The sequence below is a fragment of the Procambarus clarkii genome, chromosome 27, assembly GCF_040958095.1.
Source record: "Procambarus clarkii isolate CNS0578487 chromosome 27, FALCON_Pclarkii_2.0, whole genome shotgun sequence".
Taxonomy (NCBI): Eukaryota; Metazoa; Arthropoda; class Malacostraca; order Decapoda; family Cambaridae; genus Procambarus; species Procambarus clarkii.
In genome coordinates this window covers 11,381,345-11,400,424 of record NC_091176.1, presented here as the reverse complement: position 1 = coordinate 11,400,424, position 19,080 = coordinate 11,381,345, and the positions used below count along the sequence as shown (strand labels likewise).

Here is a 19,080-nt window from a genome sequence, read left to right as displayed (position 1 = left end):
CTCCATTTAGGGGTGAACCGTTTGTCATTTTCAGTAAAGACAAATGAGAATATTACAATTCGCATCAAATTTCAAGGCAACACCAGGATTTATGCCAAAATAGCAAATGAAAAATGATACAGAGGCCTTGCAAAAGGCTCTACATGAACTCCACAAATGGTTGGAAGACTGGCAAATGATCTTTAATACTGAAAAAAGCAATACCTTGCATGTGGTACACAGCAATGTACACTACAACTACCAAAATATTACCTTGCAACACATTGATGAAGAAAAGATAGACAATGTAAACATTAGTAATAAAAATGATGGAAAGTTTCTTGGCCTATACTTACACAAGAGACAACTTCAGCACCCACATACAACACACAACTAAGAAAGTCTAAAACAGTTGGTATACTCTCCAAAATCAGATATTATGTACCCAACTGCTCTCATCTCTATATTATGCACTAATCTATCCCTATCTTAATTATGGTATCTGTTCATGGGGGGTTCAACCACTGCAAACCACCTCAAGTCCATCATCACTCGGCAAAAATCAGCTATCAGAATTATAACAAATTCTGCTTTCAGAAAACCCTCAGCCCCCTTGTTTAACTCCCTAAACATGCTAAACATAATCTCACTCCACAAATTCTCTTGTGTCAACTACATTTACAAAACCCTGTTCTTTAATGCAAATCCTGCTCTGAAACTCTCCCTGGACAGATTTAATAGGACTACATTATCACCACACCAGAAATAAATCTCTTTGATATCACCAGAGTCAAACTTAATCTGTGTAAAAACTATGCAAATAAAGGGACCCAGTCTATGGTACTCACTCCCTAATGAATTGAAAAGCTGTCCAACTTTTGCATCATTCAAAAACAAAACTAAAAAGTACCAAATTTCATCTTCATAGTTTTTTACCTTGTTGCTTTAAAACTGCACTGTATCTATTGCTACTCAATCTCCCAATCTTTATGTACCCAATCCGAACATCTTTACCATTGTGATTATTGCTGTCTTATATGTGCTATCAATCTGCTGTATGGTGCCTATTAATCTTGTTTAAATTACCAATCAAGCTGTCAATGTAATCAGAGCTTTAATATACCAACGTGCTTTAATATACTTACTAATTTCTCTAGTCTCATTTTTTTTCTTGCAATGTATCTGTCATCATTTTATTAATTCTGCTAGAATTTACCTACTTAAAATTATCTGTTAGATTAAGGACCTGCCCGAAACGCTGCACGTACTAGTGGCTTTACAAGATTGTAAATACTGTATATTTACCTGCATTTACCCGTTGACGACCAGATCTAGTGGCTACAGAAGGGCTCTGGCCTGCAAGAGAAATTTGTCTGCAAGGATCACCAAAAAAATATGGTAAAAGGTTTTACTATGATTTGAACAAATTTTGGATCAAATTCCAAACTCACAATAGTGAAAGAAACAGAGCCAGAATTTATATGAAGGCAATTGCGATCCTGAAAGAGGAAAGTGGAGAAATACATATGTATGAAGGATAAAGAATATCCAAATTCAGCAAGGGTCCTGTGGTGCAGTGCCGAGTGCAGTCTTGTCACATCTGAAAGGTACCAGGTTTGATTCTCACAGTAGGACAGAAGCATTTGGAAAACTTATCCCTTCAGCTGATCCCTCTATTCCATCTATTTTGACTGACTGGTAGAAAACAACAGCCTTGCTAGGTCAGCCCTCAGAGCACTTTAGTGTGCTCTGTGCAGTTAAAGGGTTAATATCAAATCAACCTGCACACAGATGGGGGAGGGAGGGGGGGGGGAAGAGAATGGGAAGATATATGGGGCACAGCCTAATGATACAGCTTAGGCAAGAGCTCATCACAAAGGTTGAAAGCCTTATTTCTGAACTTTTACATTTGGCTACCCTCTTCATTAAGGCATCCAAAACAGTAAATAAAAAGAGGTAAGCTGGATAAAATGTTCACCCCATGCTGCAGAAAAACGTCAGAAGACTGCTGCAAAGGATGAACATGCCAGGACAAAGTGGAATCTGAAGTGATGGTGCAATACAAGCCAGACTCAATGGTGGTCACCACAAAAAGGGGTCAAAAGGTACACACTTAAGAACCCAATAAGGACATGTGCAGATAGTACTTCCTATGAAGTTGCCGACAGTGCCAGAAGCCCTGAATTCTATTATATAAAATGACAGAACAGTGAAAGTAACATACTTTTAATATGTTGTGCACTCCGTGGTGGTCTGTGGCTAAATGAGCTTAACCAGGAACTGTAATAGCTGGGAGAAATGCCTCAGTACATGGGAGAAACATATCATGATTGACATGAACAGTCCAAAAAGAAGGCCAGTAAATAGCACAGAAGAACTGCAACCAGGAAGTGTGTGATGGAACTGTAAGCATATAAACCATACCTGAACAACAATCCACCCTATCTTCTTGAGCGGTCACATCACCACCAAGCTGATGTTATAAATTGCCTGAACCTAACCAAACCGAGGACTCACGCATAGAAAATGTGACATCACAAATTTTGCGAACTACAATGAGTTTAGTACATCAGTTTTTGGCCTTGGGAGGGATTTATACATCAAAATGTGATATACAAGAGGATGGGTTGAACAATCACCACTTCCCTGCAAAAATAATGTCTCATTTATACAAGGAAACTTTGAATGGAATGGAGACGTGTGCAAGTACCCTCTCCTGAAACCACTATGCCAAAGAATCTAATGTGGCAATAGTTAAAGGTTTATTACACATTAATTTTTATAGTTGTACTGTATAGCAACCTAGCCCCCTGTCATTGTCAGTTATGATAAAGAAGGGATTAGAAGGACTTCCATACTAAAAATTTTTACCATTATAGTGCTTTGTTTTTCTATGATCTATGTCAAAGGATAGAGTGGCATCTTGAGGGAGTAACAATAGGTGTTCAGAAAGTAATTATTAAATAATGAATGGAAGTTACATGTACTGAATTCCTTCATTTTAAATGTGACAAACTAAATACTTTATACACATCTAGGTATATTTGCATGCATTATCAGCAACTTCATGAAAAGTTGTAGCTTATTCTTTAAGACCACACATTGAGTAGAGACCATTTTTAGAGGAAATTTGACTACAAGTGCTTGTTTACATGTGCTTAAAACCCATTCTTCCATAGTCTGCATATATAATTTTTATGAAGTACTATGTCTAACTTAGCATCACTGATTTCCCAAATAATTATTATTTAAAGCTTATACTAACCACATTCTTTAGTTGTGCACTGTGCCCGGCCATTAACACAAGAGCAAGTGTTGCAACCTTTGGTCCAAGTTGGCGATCCTTCACATTCACTGGTATTGACCAAACGATCCATAATAACTGTAATAGAAAAATTCAGATTACAGACGACTGTTTACTGTCAAAGATGTAAACTGTGTAGCAACTCTATTCAACATTTTCTACCGTATCAAGATTGGGTTAAACAGTAACCATTTGTCTTGCCTTGCCTTTCAGTCATTAAGTTCCAATACACAGACTGCCACACTGATAATATGTATCAATATTATATATACAGCTGTATAAACATCCATTAAACAGTCACAGCATGAGGTCTAAGCTTTTTTTTTGGTCTATTATTCTTTTAACTATTTCTGGGCTATTCTTCTTGGTGATTGACTCTCAATCAACCTTCCCGAGACTCACAGATGGTGACAACCTGGTGTCTCAATAGGCCATTGGATTTCCAATGCTTGTCTCAACAGACATAGGAAATCTGTTGAGATCTGTTGATTTGCTATGTCTGGATAAATTCTTCATTAAGAAATTTTATATTTTTCCTTCCAGCAGGGGCCTTACACTCAAGCCTTTATTTCTTTAACTTGCCTTACTGTTTTATTACCGTTTACAAGCGAGCCTCATGCTTTACCCCGTTTTCATTTCCTTTTAGTCATAGATGCTGTTGTGTCATCCTCTTCTCACCTTCTTAGGGGGATAGGGGGGGGGAATTCTTTCAAGAAAGGATCAATGTTTATCCATACCCGCTTTACACCTTTCACGTCCCTCGTGCTCTGTCCGGCGTGGCATTGTCTTATATCTCTTTCTTGGAGGTGGACTCTGGCCCTGCAGTCAATGGGTTCTTTTTGCCACCATAGGTAAGCCCCCCTCCTTTTCTAGTTGCCATTACTGTATATGACTTCTGTTTGAGGTTATACCTAATGGAGTGACATTGTAGTGCATCTCAAACTATAAACATTTAACTTGTTAAAAAATATTTCTGAGCAAGTCATGTTGCTGCTCACTATGGATGCAAATGAGATCTCGGCATTCATAACCATGTAAAGTGTTTGACATCTCAAAGGTTGTTTAAGGCCACTACTGTACATAAACGTTAGTTAGGTCCACAAAACAAGAAGTTCGTCAAGCAGATCATCGAGGATGCCGATGATTGCATGCCAAGCAGTGTTGGATGCTTGTGTGTGTCGAGCTCACTCATCGACTGCCACTCTGCAACCGATCCGATGTCAGTCAACAGCAGAGTCAGCAAGCTTGCAGATGTTAGTAACCCACAGTGTAAAAAAACACGCCCACGACCAGACCATCCCGAGCAGAGGAGCTGTATACATCCACTTTTGGTAGCTAGTACGCGGCCCAGTTGAGAATATTTATATTTCATAGTAAAACAAAGAAAAGGCCAAGGCTGTTTTGTACTGTGTTCCCATAACAAGCAAGCTACAACCCATACACCACAATCCTAAAAAAAAAAAGGGCTACCTCACAGGCAGCTATCCTAAGTCTATACCTTTTCCTAATCGGTTCTCAAGATGCTAATGATATAATCCTCAAACTTTAAACTAAATTGACCAACCTTCCCGAGATACCAATCGTATTTTTATAAAAAAACCAGCATTGAATGTAATGAAATGCCATTTTCTGGCGAGACCCGGAGGCTCCCTGGAGCTATTGAGCTGATATTAGTTAATATTAGTACAGGGGCTTCAGTCATATCGAGTTGTCATGACTACTGGGGACCAGTAGCCAGAATATGGTCTCCTCAGAGAGGCAAAGGGAGCATTAGCCTATGAAACTCACATGTATGAAAGTATTCATGTTTGCCATCGACCGGGGTTGAGCACCAAGAAAGGTAGGCACTTCAAAACAGACCCATCCTGGTAGAAAGATTGCAACCCAAGACCGAACAGAGGCTAGAAACTCCCCCAAAGAAAAATGAGCAACATGTTATCCAGCACGATGCTGGAAGTTGAAGTTATCAACAAGGAATATGGTAGTTTTAATTTATGAATCTTCTTGAATGTTTTAACAAACATTGCTCGTCATTTGTACTAAAAAAAAAAAAAAGTGTGAAAGTTGTAGGTCAATGTGTGTTGAAATGAAGTCAAGAAAAAATAACTCCCCCCTCCCCCCAAAAAATATTATATAGGGATGAGGATAATGGAGTTAATAAGAATAATAAGTACATTTTATATAAGTGAGGCCTGCATCTGGTCCCCATTCATCAATACAACCTAAAGAGACAAATAAAATGGAGTTTTAAAATCTGTAATTTTGCCCCCCCCCAAAAAATAAATAAACGTCACAAGTTCTGCCACTTGTGGCTGATTTACATGTTGATCAATTTTGTTCTATCTTGACATCCTTTGTGATGGGTAAGCATTCAAGATGTAGAAGCCACAACAATACAAAAAAAAATCCCCTTAAAAAATAAAAATTTTGGATATGGTGGAAGTAACATATTGGCGTAGGGCAATGTATTTATTTATTTTATTTTTTTGAGATATATACAAGAGTTGTTACAGTCTTGTACAGCCACTAGTACACGTAGCGTTTCGTGCAAGTCCTTAATCCTATAGTCCCTGGAATACAATCCCCTGCCGCGAAGAACCATTTTTTCATCCAAGTACACATTTTACTGTTGCGTTAAACAGAGGCTACAGTTAAGGAACTGCGCCCAGTAAATCCTCCCCGGCCAGGATACGAACCCATGACATAGCGCTCACGGAACGCCAGGCGAGTGTCTTACCACTACACCACGGAGACTGCAAACATTTACAGTATATGATAACAAAATATAGTATAATAACATACTAATTATTATTTGAGTTACGTAATACTCAACAATGATAGAAATGCACCAGCTGTGTTCAGTTCAAGTACGTATGTGTATTGAGACAAGAAAAAATACATCACAAAGGGATAGAGTAGCTTAGGCTATTTCTGCGTATCCACTTTGTGGACCCTCCTTATTACTATTCTGTGTGTGTCGGACATATGCCTGCATCTCTATTATTGCATTATCCCTCAGTTTCATTTAATAGGAGCTGTTCTCTTTATAATTTTTTTTTCATTTAGAATCTTTCTTACATATTGGGATGAAATTTTAACGAAGCTGATGCCAAATAATTGAAATTAACATTTTCAAGTAATTTTAATACAATTCAAATTTTTTTTCTCCCAGCCCTTTAAATATGTTCAGCATATTTAAAAAAAAAATATCTTAAGAGTAGACAACATATAAAATAATTACTAATAACAGTTATATCATGTTTCTGAAAGCATCCATTACCAAGAGAAAACGTACCTTGTGGGCATCCCTTACGAGTGCAGCTTCCTTTCCCATTAATACATCGGCACCAGTTGCATTCAATCCTCCAGCGGGTGGTGTCGGGATCTCCAGAACACTCCGTTTCTGTGATTGGAGGAAAACGCATGCATAGAGTGGGGGACTTTATTTGTTTAATAATAATAATTTTATAATTATAATAATTATAACATATTAATATTTAATAATGCATTTATAATAGTTATATTAACATTTATAATATTTATAATTGTGATGACATTTATACAAATATCTTTATAACAATATTGTAATAATTATAGTAATCTTTTATAAAGCAATTATAACAGCAATTACAATAACATTGTAATAATACCCATAATATAATTTATTTGATCTATAAGATTTAAGTTCTTTAATTGTTTAATAGTAGTAATAATCATAAATAATTAATAGGGCTATCATAAATAATCATAAATAATTAATACAGCTGTCGGCTGGCCCTGCCGGCCGACAGCCTCCCTGCTAGGCCGTCTTCTCTCTGCTGGCTCCTGTTCTTCTACGTCTCGTTAATGCCCTCGAATCGATAGCTCTCCGAGTATATATTGGGGAACCTAGTGACTAACTCCGCCCACAAGTAGATAGCCTCAGGCACTCTACCAAACCACTCCTTAAACGTCGGCATGTTTGAAGGCTACCAGGCTCCAATTATAAGATTAGCAGAAGCAAGGTGGAATTCGCATGATCTGACCTCAGGTCACTTGAGGTCATCAACGCTTAGAGGTGTGAATCTCAGGTCGACCAAACTGGCGCCTTCTCAAATCCTTGTCTGTGACTCGTGTATCTCTATGTATTTTAAATACAACTAAACCAAACACCTTACAGTGTTACAACTTCCAGCACGTGACCTCACCTGGCCAATCAGGTGCCAGAAGCGTCACGACGTCTTGGCGGGAAACAGGATGGCTCGGCACAGTCTTGTGCCCCCAAAAGGCGCAAGCCCCTTGCATCATCAAACTTAATTAGCTGACCATTTTACAGCCAGCATCATGCTCCATGCTTTCCCACACATGAAAATGTTCCCTGAACATCAGAGAATATTCAGGCTACAGAGATATGAGTCTTCTAAGCTGGGAAGGAAGAAATATAGGGGTGGGACACCGTCACACTAGCTAGTTCAACACCACGAGTACCATTTTCATGTTTACGAATGATCTCTTGTGTTCCCTCTATGGTCATTCTTACATGTGTTTTCATATGTTGAGCCTTACCACTGACTTTCTTGGGACCCATGGCATGATATATAATAATCTACGTGTTTCAACGAATATCGTTAGTCGACGACACTATCGTAAGTCGAATTGCATTTCCCGACCAAATTTATGTCGTAACTCGAAATTGTCGAAAGTCGGGGCAGTCGTAAGTCAAGGTGCCACTGTATAATGTTAATAGTAATAATATAATTTATTAAATCTATAATAGATTTAATACATTCATTACAACTAATAATTACATGTTCATTTATATAAAATCAGACTAATGGATTTACGAAGGGGATTAGTTATATTAATCATGGTATTAAATATCGTAAGACTTTGCGGGTTCCTGCGGAACACCGAGAGGAGGGCGTGTGTTTGAAGACTAAGGCATGGGGAGGCTGGACACCTTTCCACAGAAACTTCATCACTTTTGCAAACAATGTCCATTTTCTTCGAACTGAGTAGCAAGTACCTGTATGCGCTTTGCTACCTTCGTTCCTAATAGGATGCAAGAAGGAAATAAATTATCACTACCATTCCCTATAGTTATTACTAAAATTTGAACATCTGCATCAGCCAACACGTTTAACTAATATATCTACTCGTTTTAAGCGATGTACTTAAAATTGACTGTACGTTTAATAAATTTTAAACCTTTACAAAATTTTTATGAATACTATCTCCACTATTATGTTAGCATATGAGTTCACCCAAAACAGTTTCAGTTGCTTTATAAAAGATCAAAATACAAACGATTTAATTACATTACAGTAGTTAGCACATTTGTATTTTTTATTAAAAAACTAATTACATGCAGAGAGTGGTTCAGGCATGAGAATGTATCTAATATTTAATTTATTTATTTATTTATTTATTTATTTTTGCATATACAAGAAGGTACATTGGGAATGTGAGGATACATAAAATGGTAATTACAGTCTTGTAAAGCCACTAGTACGCGCAGTGTTTCGGGCAGGTCCTTAATCTAAGAAAATTTTAAGTAGGTAAATACAGTACTTGCAAAATTTATATAAAAAAAATATCAGTTACATGGCAAGAAAAAAAAAAAAATGAGGAAATTGTAGGTACAGTATATTAAAGCACATAGGTAGCTAAGATTGATTGCAATGACAGCTTGAATGGTAGTTGACAAAAATTGGTAGGCACAATACAGCATATGGCTAGCACATAAAAGAAGACAACAATGAACACAATGATAAGGTTGTTTGTGTTAAATACATAAAAATTAGGAGATTGGGTAACACTAGGTACAGAGCAAATTTAAAGCTCAGTGTAGGAAACTAAGAAGATGAAATTAGGTACTTTTTGGTTTTGCTTTTAAATAAGGCAAAAGTTTTACAGTTTTTCAATTCACTAGGGAGTGAGTTCCATAGACTAGGTCCCTTAATTTGCATAGAGTGTTTACACAGATTAAGTTTGACCCTGGGGATATCAAAGAGATATTTATTTCTGGTGTGGTGATAATGGGTCCTATTACATCTGTCCAGGGAGAGTTTCAGAGCATGGTTTGCATTTAAGAACAGGGTTTTGTAAATGTAGTTGACACAGGAGAATGTGTGGAGGGAGTTAATATTTAGCAAGTTTAGGGATTTATACAAGGGAGCCGAGTGTTGTCTGAAAGCAGAGTTAGTTATTATTCTGATAGCAGATTTTTGCTGCGTGATGATGGGCTTAAGGTGGTTTGCAGCGGTAGACCCCCATGCACAGATACCATAATTAAGATAGGGGTAGATTAGTGCATAATATAGTGAGAGGAGAGCAGAGTAAGGAACATAATATCTGATTTTGGAGAGTATACCAACTGTCTTAGAGACTTTCTTGGTTATGTGTTGAATGTGGGTGCTGAAGTTTATCCATGTTGTTTAGATCAGTATAATTACTACATAATTAAATAAACAGGTGTAACCAGCTTCTCTGTATATACACACGATCTGGTCCCATTCCAAGTGGGTCATTGAGACATGTGAGCGGCCACTCACATCTTGACACTACATCTTCCTAGCAACACTGCTCCCCAAACTTCATGTAAAATATTCAGTGAGCGAGGTTCACATTGTAGTGACTGGGACAGCATGGCAGAAATGGGCTGTGTGGACATTTCGATGTATTTTCATGAAGAAAAGCTTGCCCTCGTGGGCAAGGGGTAAAAGTGGGGACAAGAGACGGCAAGTAATTGGGTTAAGCTCAAGTACTCGCAATAAATAATTTCCGTGTTACAATTTTTGTCTGCTTATTTGAGGCAAAAGCATTTAACACGATTATCACCAAGGTAATCAGCAGAACGAGATGTGAAGATGGGGACTTGGATGTTTGTAAGTCAGAGACCCCTATATCTTCTAGCTTTAGTAACCAAGAACATCAAATATAAAAAAAAACAAAAAAAAAGTTGTTAGAACCTGTATGCAAGCCAAAACCAAATTGCGTTTATTATACAGTAAAACAACTATATTATATTCTCGTTGTCTATATTACCCTTTTAATAATCTAATGGCTGATGATATCAAATTATGAGAGCACGAGAAAAAAAAAGTGCTTTTGGAGAAAATTCAACACTAAGCAACAAAATTCATCCCAGAACTAATTAAGTTAACTCAAATGCCAGGAAGGATCGAGAGCCTCAGGACCAACACTACACACCACACATGACGGGTATCATCTATAATAATAGATTTTGAACTGGTTAATTGAAGTTCAACAAGTCACCACACAGGACAGAAAACGGGAGATGTTTCACTCGTATATGGGTTATAAACCTATGGAATAGCCTACTCGGCGAAGTCTAAATACTAAGATGCTATTTCAATTTCAAATTCAGTTGAAAAAAAAACTCTGGAATAATGCGAGACCTTCGCGAAGCCGCCGACATCCTGTCCCCATGGAAACTGGTGGAGATAGTGGCCTTTGGGTAAAGTGAGGTTGTGAGCCACGTGTCAACGCCCTGGAGCCACAACCCTGCCATTAATAAAGTGCAGACATGATTACGACAAATTATACCCGCTCATACATGGTCTCCCTTCATGGTGAGAAATCTGTACACCTTCAAGCACCTCCACTTCTTATTATTACTACACATTTCTTTCCAACACTATAATCACCATCGGATTAGCGCAATGAAAATATACATCCTCGCAGTTTTACTGCAATCCCTGGGGGCCTTAGGATATCAAGCAGCCTAATAATTAATGGCTTTTATAACAAAACAGACAACACCTATGTACAGCATCACTTTGTAGCAACTATTTGAGCCTTAGTTCATTTATTATGCACCCCATAACCATCTTGTGGGCGGTAGTGGAAAGGGTTACAGAGGCACATAATGGGCTCGGGGACTGAACCCCACAATTCATTTAGCTAAGCAAGTTACAGTCATTATGAGTTAAGTTACCATGACAGCATAGGCTAACTGCGGGGGGGGGGGGAGGGGGGAAGACAAGATTAGGCTACAAGTAAGCCAGAGGTCATGGCCAATGAACAAACCACTGCAAGAAAAGTTCAAGGCGTATATTTGGCCATTACACCAGCTCAAGATGATGATCACCCACAAAAACACAAGACGAATTCAGTGAATTTGTCTAAAACTGCACCGTTTGTTCTCTCACGAATACAGACACCAAGTGGTTGACGGGGAAAGACTTGAGTTTAACCTCACGTCACTGGAAGACAGAGGTTTAGACCAAGTTAGCTACGCAGCGAGCCAGGGGGGGGGGGGGGGTCCAAACAGTTACAGTGAGCCAGGGGAGGTCCAAACAGCTACACTGTGAGCCAGGGGGGGGGAGGGGGACCCAAACAGCTACACTGTGAGCCAGGGGGGGGGGGGACCCAAACAGCTACACTGAGCCAGGGGGGGGGGGGTCCCAAACAGCTACACTGCGAGCCAGGGAGGGGGGTCCCAAACAGCTACACTGTGAGCCAGGGGGGGGGGACCCAAACAGCTACACTGTGAGCCAGGGGGGGGGGGACCCAAACAGCTACACTGTGAGCCAGGGGGGGGGGGACCCAAACAGCTACACTGTGAGCCAGGGGGGGTCCAAACAGCTACACTGTGAGCCAGGGGGGGACCCAAACAGCTACACTGAGCCAGGGGGGTCCAAACAGCTACACTGTGAGCCAGGGGGGAAGTCCAAACAGCTACACTGTGAGCCAGGGGGGGGGGTCCAAACAGCTACACTGTGAGCCAGGGGGGGGGACCCAAACAGCTACACTGTGAGCCAGGGGGGGGGGGACCCAAACAGCTACACTGAGCCAGGGGGGGACCCAAACAGCTACACTGCGAGCCAGGGAGGGGGGTCCCAAACAGCTACACTGTGAGCCAGGGGGGGGACCCAAACAGCTACACTGTGAGCCAGGGGGGGGGGGGACCCAAACAGCTACACTGTGAGCCAGGGGGGTCCAAACAGCTACACTGTGAGCCAGGGGGGGGGGTCCAAACAGCTACACTGTGAGCCAGGGGGGGGGGTCCAAACAGCTACACTGTGAGCCAGGGGGGGGGACCCAAACAGCTACACTGCGAGCCAGGGGGGGTCCAAACAGCTACACTGCGAGCCAGGGGGGGGGACCCAAACAGCTACACTGTGAGACAGGGGGGGTCCAAACAGCTACACTGTGAGCCAGGGGGGGGGTCCAAACAGCTACACTGTGAGCCAGGGGGGGTCCAAACAGCTACACTGTGAGCCAGGGGGGGGGACCCAAACAGCTACACTGTGAGCCAGGGGGGGGGGACCCAAACAGCTACACTGTGAGCCAGGGGGGGGGTCCAAACAGCTACACTGTGAGCCAGGGCTGAACAAGGGGGTGATGGAGCCATGGTGCGGGGGGGGGTAAGAAAGGTGTTAAATCCGGATAAACAGCACCACAATCAGTCAAGACGCACACAATTTAAAGAATTTAAAGCGAAGCAACAACAGTTACGTGACCCGAGGGGTCGCTAGGATGGGTGGGGGGGGGGGGGGAGTCCAGGGGATGGCTGGTCGCAGTCTCCCCTTAACGGCCGCCCGCCCCCCCACTATATAATATAATATATATATTATATATATAAAAATTAGGGAAGGGAGTACCACCTCTGGCTGGAAGAAGGGGGACCCATAGCCCCGGAGGAAACCACACATAACGCGTTGGAGGGAATGTAGTCTCCTCCAATACAGTTTCTGTGTGCTTTTCTCCTACCACCCCCTTCCCTTTTTTTTTTTTCCTTTATTGTGTATTTAAAGGTTACAAAACATACAAGACAAATGCCTAAAGGTTATGGATCTCTTGAAGCTCCTCCGCTTCTGGACAGGAACCGAGGACGCAGCAAGCATTTCCCCTCTGGATCGCCACACTGAGACGCTGAAACAAAAAACTGGAAGCCCTTGGGTCTCTGGTGACGTCAATGAGCTTGGAACCCAATTCCTTGAGAAATCCCAAGGCACTCTTGCCCCAGGGGCCATGCGTCTCAGACGCTATGGGAACAAAGAGGTATTAACCTTCCAGTCGCCTGTACTTGAGTGATTTAGCCGTTTCCCTGTGGTTGGCCGCCCCACCTGCCTGATCAGTTCCGAAGTGTACATAGGTGTCAGCCAGGGTGGATACACATGTGTAGTCCCACACCAACTGTCTACCCTCCTTCCATGAGTATATGGTGATGCCATCAGGGCGAAGTGCGGGGAAATCCGGGTTTTGGACCCCTAGGATGGGAGGTTCTCTCTCCGCTGGTCACCCAGCTGAGACGAGGCTTCTCTTGATGATGTCATTGACCTCGTTGTGTCTTGCATGCCAGCCCTTTGTGCTTCAGCAATGCAACCCATGCAGTCCGTATTGGTCTGCTTCCACCCTGTTGCAAATACACTTGTATTCAGTGGGAATTGGGGCACTAAGGCGGAGGGCCACTGCTACACGAAGGGATTCTGGATCTAGGCGCGTGCCCATTGCTGACATGGGTACTGCCAGGAGGAAGTCTCCTGCATGGGGGGCACGCACTGCTCTGAGGCGGGCTTTCTCCTTGTCTGATGTTGCGACGCTGAGCATGGCATCAGCTACTTTTTCCACTAGCTACTTTTCTATATTATATATATATATATATATATATATATATATATATATATATATATATATATATATATATATATATATATAATCCTGGGGTAAAAGTGCTACCAGTATTTTTGAAGGAACTGGGTTCTAGGCTCATTGAAACAACAAGGGACCCAAGAGCTGCAAGCTTTCTTTTCCAGCGCCTCAGTGTGGCGATACAGAGGGGAAATGCGCACTGCATCCAGGGTTCCTGCCCGCCATCTGAGGAGCTGGATATATATATATATATATATATATATATATATATATATATATATATATATATATATATATATATATATATATATATATATATATATATATAAAGTTTGTGAGGGTACCACCTCTGGTGCCAATGTGGGGACCCATAGCCTCGGAGAAGAAAATAAAAAGTATTCAGAGGAGACCTTGTGGTTTCTCACTGAACACTAATATTATCTTCTACCACCCCCATTCTTTTGTATGTACACATATATATTTACTTTATTTGAACTTTGTTACAAAAAAGGAGTTACATATGGGTTACAAAGATGGTTATCATAGGTTGTCGAGTTCCTGCAGCTCCTCAGATGGCGGGCAGGAACCCTGGATGCAGTGCGCATTTCCCCTCTGTATCGCCACACTGAGGCGCTGGAAAAGAAAGCTTGCAGCTCTTGGGTCCCTTGTTGTTTCAATGAGCCTAGAACCCAGTTCCTTCAAAAATACTGGTAGCACTTTTACCCCAGGATTATATATATATATATATATATATATATATATATATATATATATATATATATATATATATATATATATATATATATTATATATAGGGGGGTACCACCACTGGTGCAATTATAGGGACCCACAGCCTCAGAGAAGGGAACACAGAGCATTCAGGGAAAAACTTGCCATTTAACTCTGAATACGTAAGAGTGTTCACTTCTCCTACCACCCCCCTTTTTTATGGTGTACACTTTATTATGCAAGGTTATACAGTTACATATCTGATTTTATACAAAAAATTAACATTAAGAGGACACAAAAAAAAGTTCGCTTCCTAGAGGCTGTAGATTTCCTCGAACTCCTCCGACGCCGGGCATGAACCGAGGATGCAGCGAGCATTCCCCCTCTGGATCGCGACACCGAGGCGCTGAAAGAGAAAACTTGCTGCTCTAGGGTCTCTTGTGGTGTCAATGAGCTTGGAACCAAGATCCTTAAGAAACCTTCTTGCACTCTCTCCCCATGGGCCTAGGGTCTCAGACCCTATTGGAACAAAGTTGTACCGATGATCTAATTGCCTGTACTTGGCTGACTTGTCTCTTTCTCTGCGTGTCGCCGCGGCTCCTGCTGTGCCGGCAGAGAGGTTGATGTATGTGGTTGCCAGGGTGGATACACAAGTATAGTCCCATGCCAACTGTCTGCCACCCTTCCACGGTCGCAGTGTGATTCCGTCTGGTCGGCCGGCAAAGCTAACAGAGTCACGGTTCAGTAGGTTGCGGGGCTCTCTCTCCGCTGGACACTGAGCAGAGGCAAGGCTTCTTTTAATGATGTCATTGACTTCGTCGTGTCTAGTGTGCCAACCACCAGATTTTCCACAGTGCAGGCCATGCAGTCCATATTCGTCAGCATCTGCCTCGCCACAAATACACCTATGAACAGTGTGGATAGGGGCAGCAAGACAGAGAGCGACTGCAATACGGAGCTCCTGCGGATCAAGACGTGTGCCTGTCGCAGACATAGGGACTGCCAAAAGGAAGTCCCCTGCATGGGGAGCCTGCACAGCTGTGAGGCGTGCACGATCACTGGGGGTTGTTGCTGCCTCCAGCAAAGCTGTGGCTTCTTTGTCTACAATGGGGCTGTCCCAACTGGATTGTTTCTTGGCTTTCGGCATGGCTGGTCTGAGTGCTGGGTCTGCCATGGCACTCCATTTCGTGTTGCATTCCGTATAGTGGGGGTCCTGTATCCCTGCTGCATCACTCAGGGTGTCAGGTAGAATTTCCTTAACCAGGTCATCTGATGCTGAGGAGGAAGACAGGAAGGCTGGGACAGCAATTTGGGTAGCAGTGCGGACACCCAAGCCACCGAGCCTAACAGGAAGAGTGGCTTGTTTCCACTGGCATTCGTTGAGGGAGAGGTTAACAACTTTTTCCAGCATGGTCTTCAGTAAGAGGTCATACTCTTCAAGCTTTCGGCTGTCGTACGATGGGGCGCACCTCAGAAAGTAGGTTAGCCTCGGAAGGGATAGGCATTTGGTGAGGAGATAAAAAGCATCGTGGGCATCGATGTCACCTATTCTGTCTTCCATCCTCCTAAGGTCTGCGATTTTCTTGTCGAGGATCTCCTCAATGGCGTTAGACCCGAGGGGAGCTCCAAGGAGGGTTCTGTTCTCGGCCCTAATGACATGGGCTCCAGGCAAGGCAGACCTTATTCTAGCTACGATGTCTGGGTTGGAGGAGACTACTTCACACTTGGAAGGGTTCAGGACAAGACCCAGGCTTACTTCTTGCTCCCTTATTTTCCTGATATCTGCCAAGAGATGGTCTACGGTGCCAGCTATAGTGCCATCATCCAAAAACCAGATGTTGAACTCGCTGGACAAGCTTTCGGTGATTTCTTTTAAGACTAAGCACAAAAGAAGGGGAGCAAGAGGATCCCCTTGCTGAACACCTTCACATGATCTGATTTCATGTTCACCAAAGAGCAGTTTTGACTCACCACTGTAGCACGATAGTATGAACGGGTAGAGGGACCGGAAATGGCGATGTACGGCACAAAGTACTGCATCTCTTCTGACCATGTTGAAGGCATTCTTAAAGTCCAGTTTGAGCAGGGCCTTTTCATCAGAAATGTTGGTGATGTATGCTCGTGCTGCATGGGCAGCCGCTTCACAGCCTCGGGGGATTCCAAACCCTAGCTGGATTGGTTTCAGCAATTCAGCCGCTTGCTGGCTGACTACCCTCGTAGCAGCCTTGGCAATCAGGCGTCGGAGAGTGTTGCCAACAGCGATTGGCCTGATTCCTTCGTCCTTCTTTTTGAGAGCACAGAGGGAGGCACCAAAAAAGAGAGGCCTGATGACCTCAGGTATCTCACCAGCCAGGCACATGTTGACGAACCTTGTGAGTTCCATAAGAAGATCTTGTGCAGCATCACCAACCGCAGGATTATATTTTATATTATTATTATTAGATTATTAGATTATTATTATTAGATTATTATATATATATATATATATATATATATATATATATATATATAATATATATATATATATATATATATATATATATATATATATATATAAATATATATATATAATCTTTCTCTGTATCTATATCTTTCTACCTCTGTTTCTCTCTCTGTACTCACGTAATTGTGCTTGCGGGGGTTGAGCTTTGGCTCTTTGGTCCAGCCTCTCAACTGTCAATCAACTGGTGTACAGGTTCCTGAGCCTACTGGGCTCTATCATATCTACATTTGACACTGTGTATGGAGTCAGCCTCCACCACATCACTTCCTAGTGCATTCCATTTATTAATTACTCTGACACTGAAAGAATTTTTGCTAACGTCTCTGTTGCTCATCTGGGTACTAAGTTTCCACCTGTGTCCCCTTGTTCGTGTCCCACCCGTGCTGAAGAGTTTGTCTTTGTCCACCCTGTCAATTTCCCTGAGAATTTTGTAGGTGGTTATCATGTCTCCCCTTACTCTTCTGTTTTCCAGGGATGCGAGGTTCAGCTCCTTTAGCCTATAGCTCATTCCTCCCAGTTCCAGGACGAGCCTGGTGGCATACCGCAGAATCTTTAGCTTTGTCTTGTGTTTAACTAGGTATGGACTCCAGACTGGAGCTGCATACTCCAGGATTGGTCTCATATAAGTAATAATAATAATAATAAATAAATGTTTATTTAGGTAAGGTACATACATACATGAAATTTTTTTACAAAGATTGGTGGACTTATAGATAGAGCTAGTACATACAATGCCTAAAGCCACTATTACGCAAAGCGTTTCGGGCATGAAAAACTTAAATGACTAAAGCTTAATACTAATTGAGGATAAAGAGTAAAATGAAAACAAGAAATGAAAACATAGCTGAAAAAGCAGCACAAATACAATTCTGTCGACTAACAGCGCTCTTAAAAAAAAAAAAAAAAAAAACAGACATTGGTTGACAATAGAAGGGTAAGGTAGGTTACAGGGAATTTATTAGGTATAGCTTCGTTTTTATCTTAAACTGGTTGAGAGAGGTACAGTCTTTAACATGGTTGGGAAGGTCATTCCACATTCTGGGTCCCTTGATTTGTAGGGCATTTCTAGTTTGATTAAGTCGTACTCTAGGAGCATCAAAACTGTATTTATTTCTGGTGTGGTGCTCATGGGTTCTGTTACAACCTTCAATGAAGCTTTTGAGGTCAGGATTGGCATTACAGTTAAGCGTTTTATATATGTATAATACGCATGAGAGAATGTGCAGTGACTTAATGTCTAACATATTCAGAGATTTGAGTAGGGGTACCGAGTGATGTCTGGGGCCAGAGTTGGATATTGTCCTAATAGCAGCTTTGTGTTGAGTAATTAGAGGACGTAAATGATTTTGGGTAGTAGAGCCCCAAGCACAAATACCATAGTTGAGATATGGATAGATAAGGGAGTAATAGAGAGTCACCAGGGCAGGGCGTGGTACATAATATCTGATCTTAGAAAGAATGCCCACAGTTTTTGAAACTTTTTGATATATTTAGAATGTGTCCCTGGAAATTCAGCTTGTGGTCAATGAGAATGCCAAGGAATTTGCCATCTAATTTGTTACAAATTTGGGTATTGTTTATTTTGAGATTTATTTGATTAGAGGATTTATTGCCAAACAGAATATAGAAAGTTTTGTCAATGTTAAGGGTGAGTTTGTTGGCAGTTAGCCAAAGATGGACTTTATTTAGCTCAGTATTTACTGTGGCATTTAGAGCAAGGGGGTTAGGACTGGAGTAAATGAAGGTTGTGTCGTCAGCAAATAGAATTGGTTTGAGGTGTTGGGAGGCATTAGGAAGGTCATTAATGTAGATGAGAAAGAGGAGAGGGCCAAGTATGCTGCCCTGAGGAACACCAATGTTGATGGGTAGGGTGGGAGAAATTGTATTATTCACAGAAACATACTGGAGCCTGTCAGTAAGGTAGGATTTGAGGTATTGCAGGGAGTGTCCTCTGACTCCATAATGA

At 41.7% G+C, this 19,080-nt stretch overlaps 1 protein-coding gene across 2 annotated transcripts in view; it reads right to left on the bottom strand.

The window, feature by feature from the left end:
• Positions 1-19,080, bottom strand: part of LOC123762639 (kielin/chordin-like protein) — a 92,546-nt gene that overhangs the window by 67,374 nt on the left and 6,092 nt on the right. For both annotated transcript variants that reach the window (XM_069332347.1, XM_069332348.1), the window contains exons 2-4: positions 6,579-6,686; positions 3,245-3,361; positions 1,285-1,335 (exon numbers count right to left, since the gene is read on the bottom strand). In XM_069332347.1, coding sequence (XP_069188448.1) covers positions 1,285-1,335; positions 3,245-3,361; positions 6,579-6,686 — 276 coding nt within the window. The remainder of the gene's footprint in view (positions 1-1,284; positions 1,336-3,244; positions 3,362-6,578; positions 6,687-19,080) is intronic.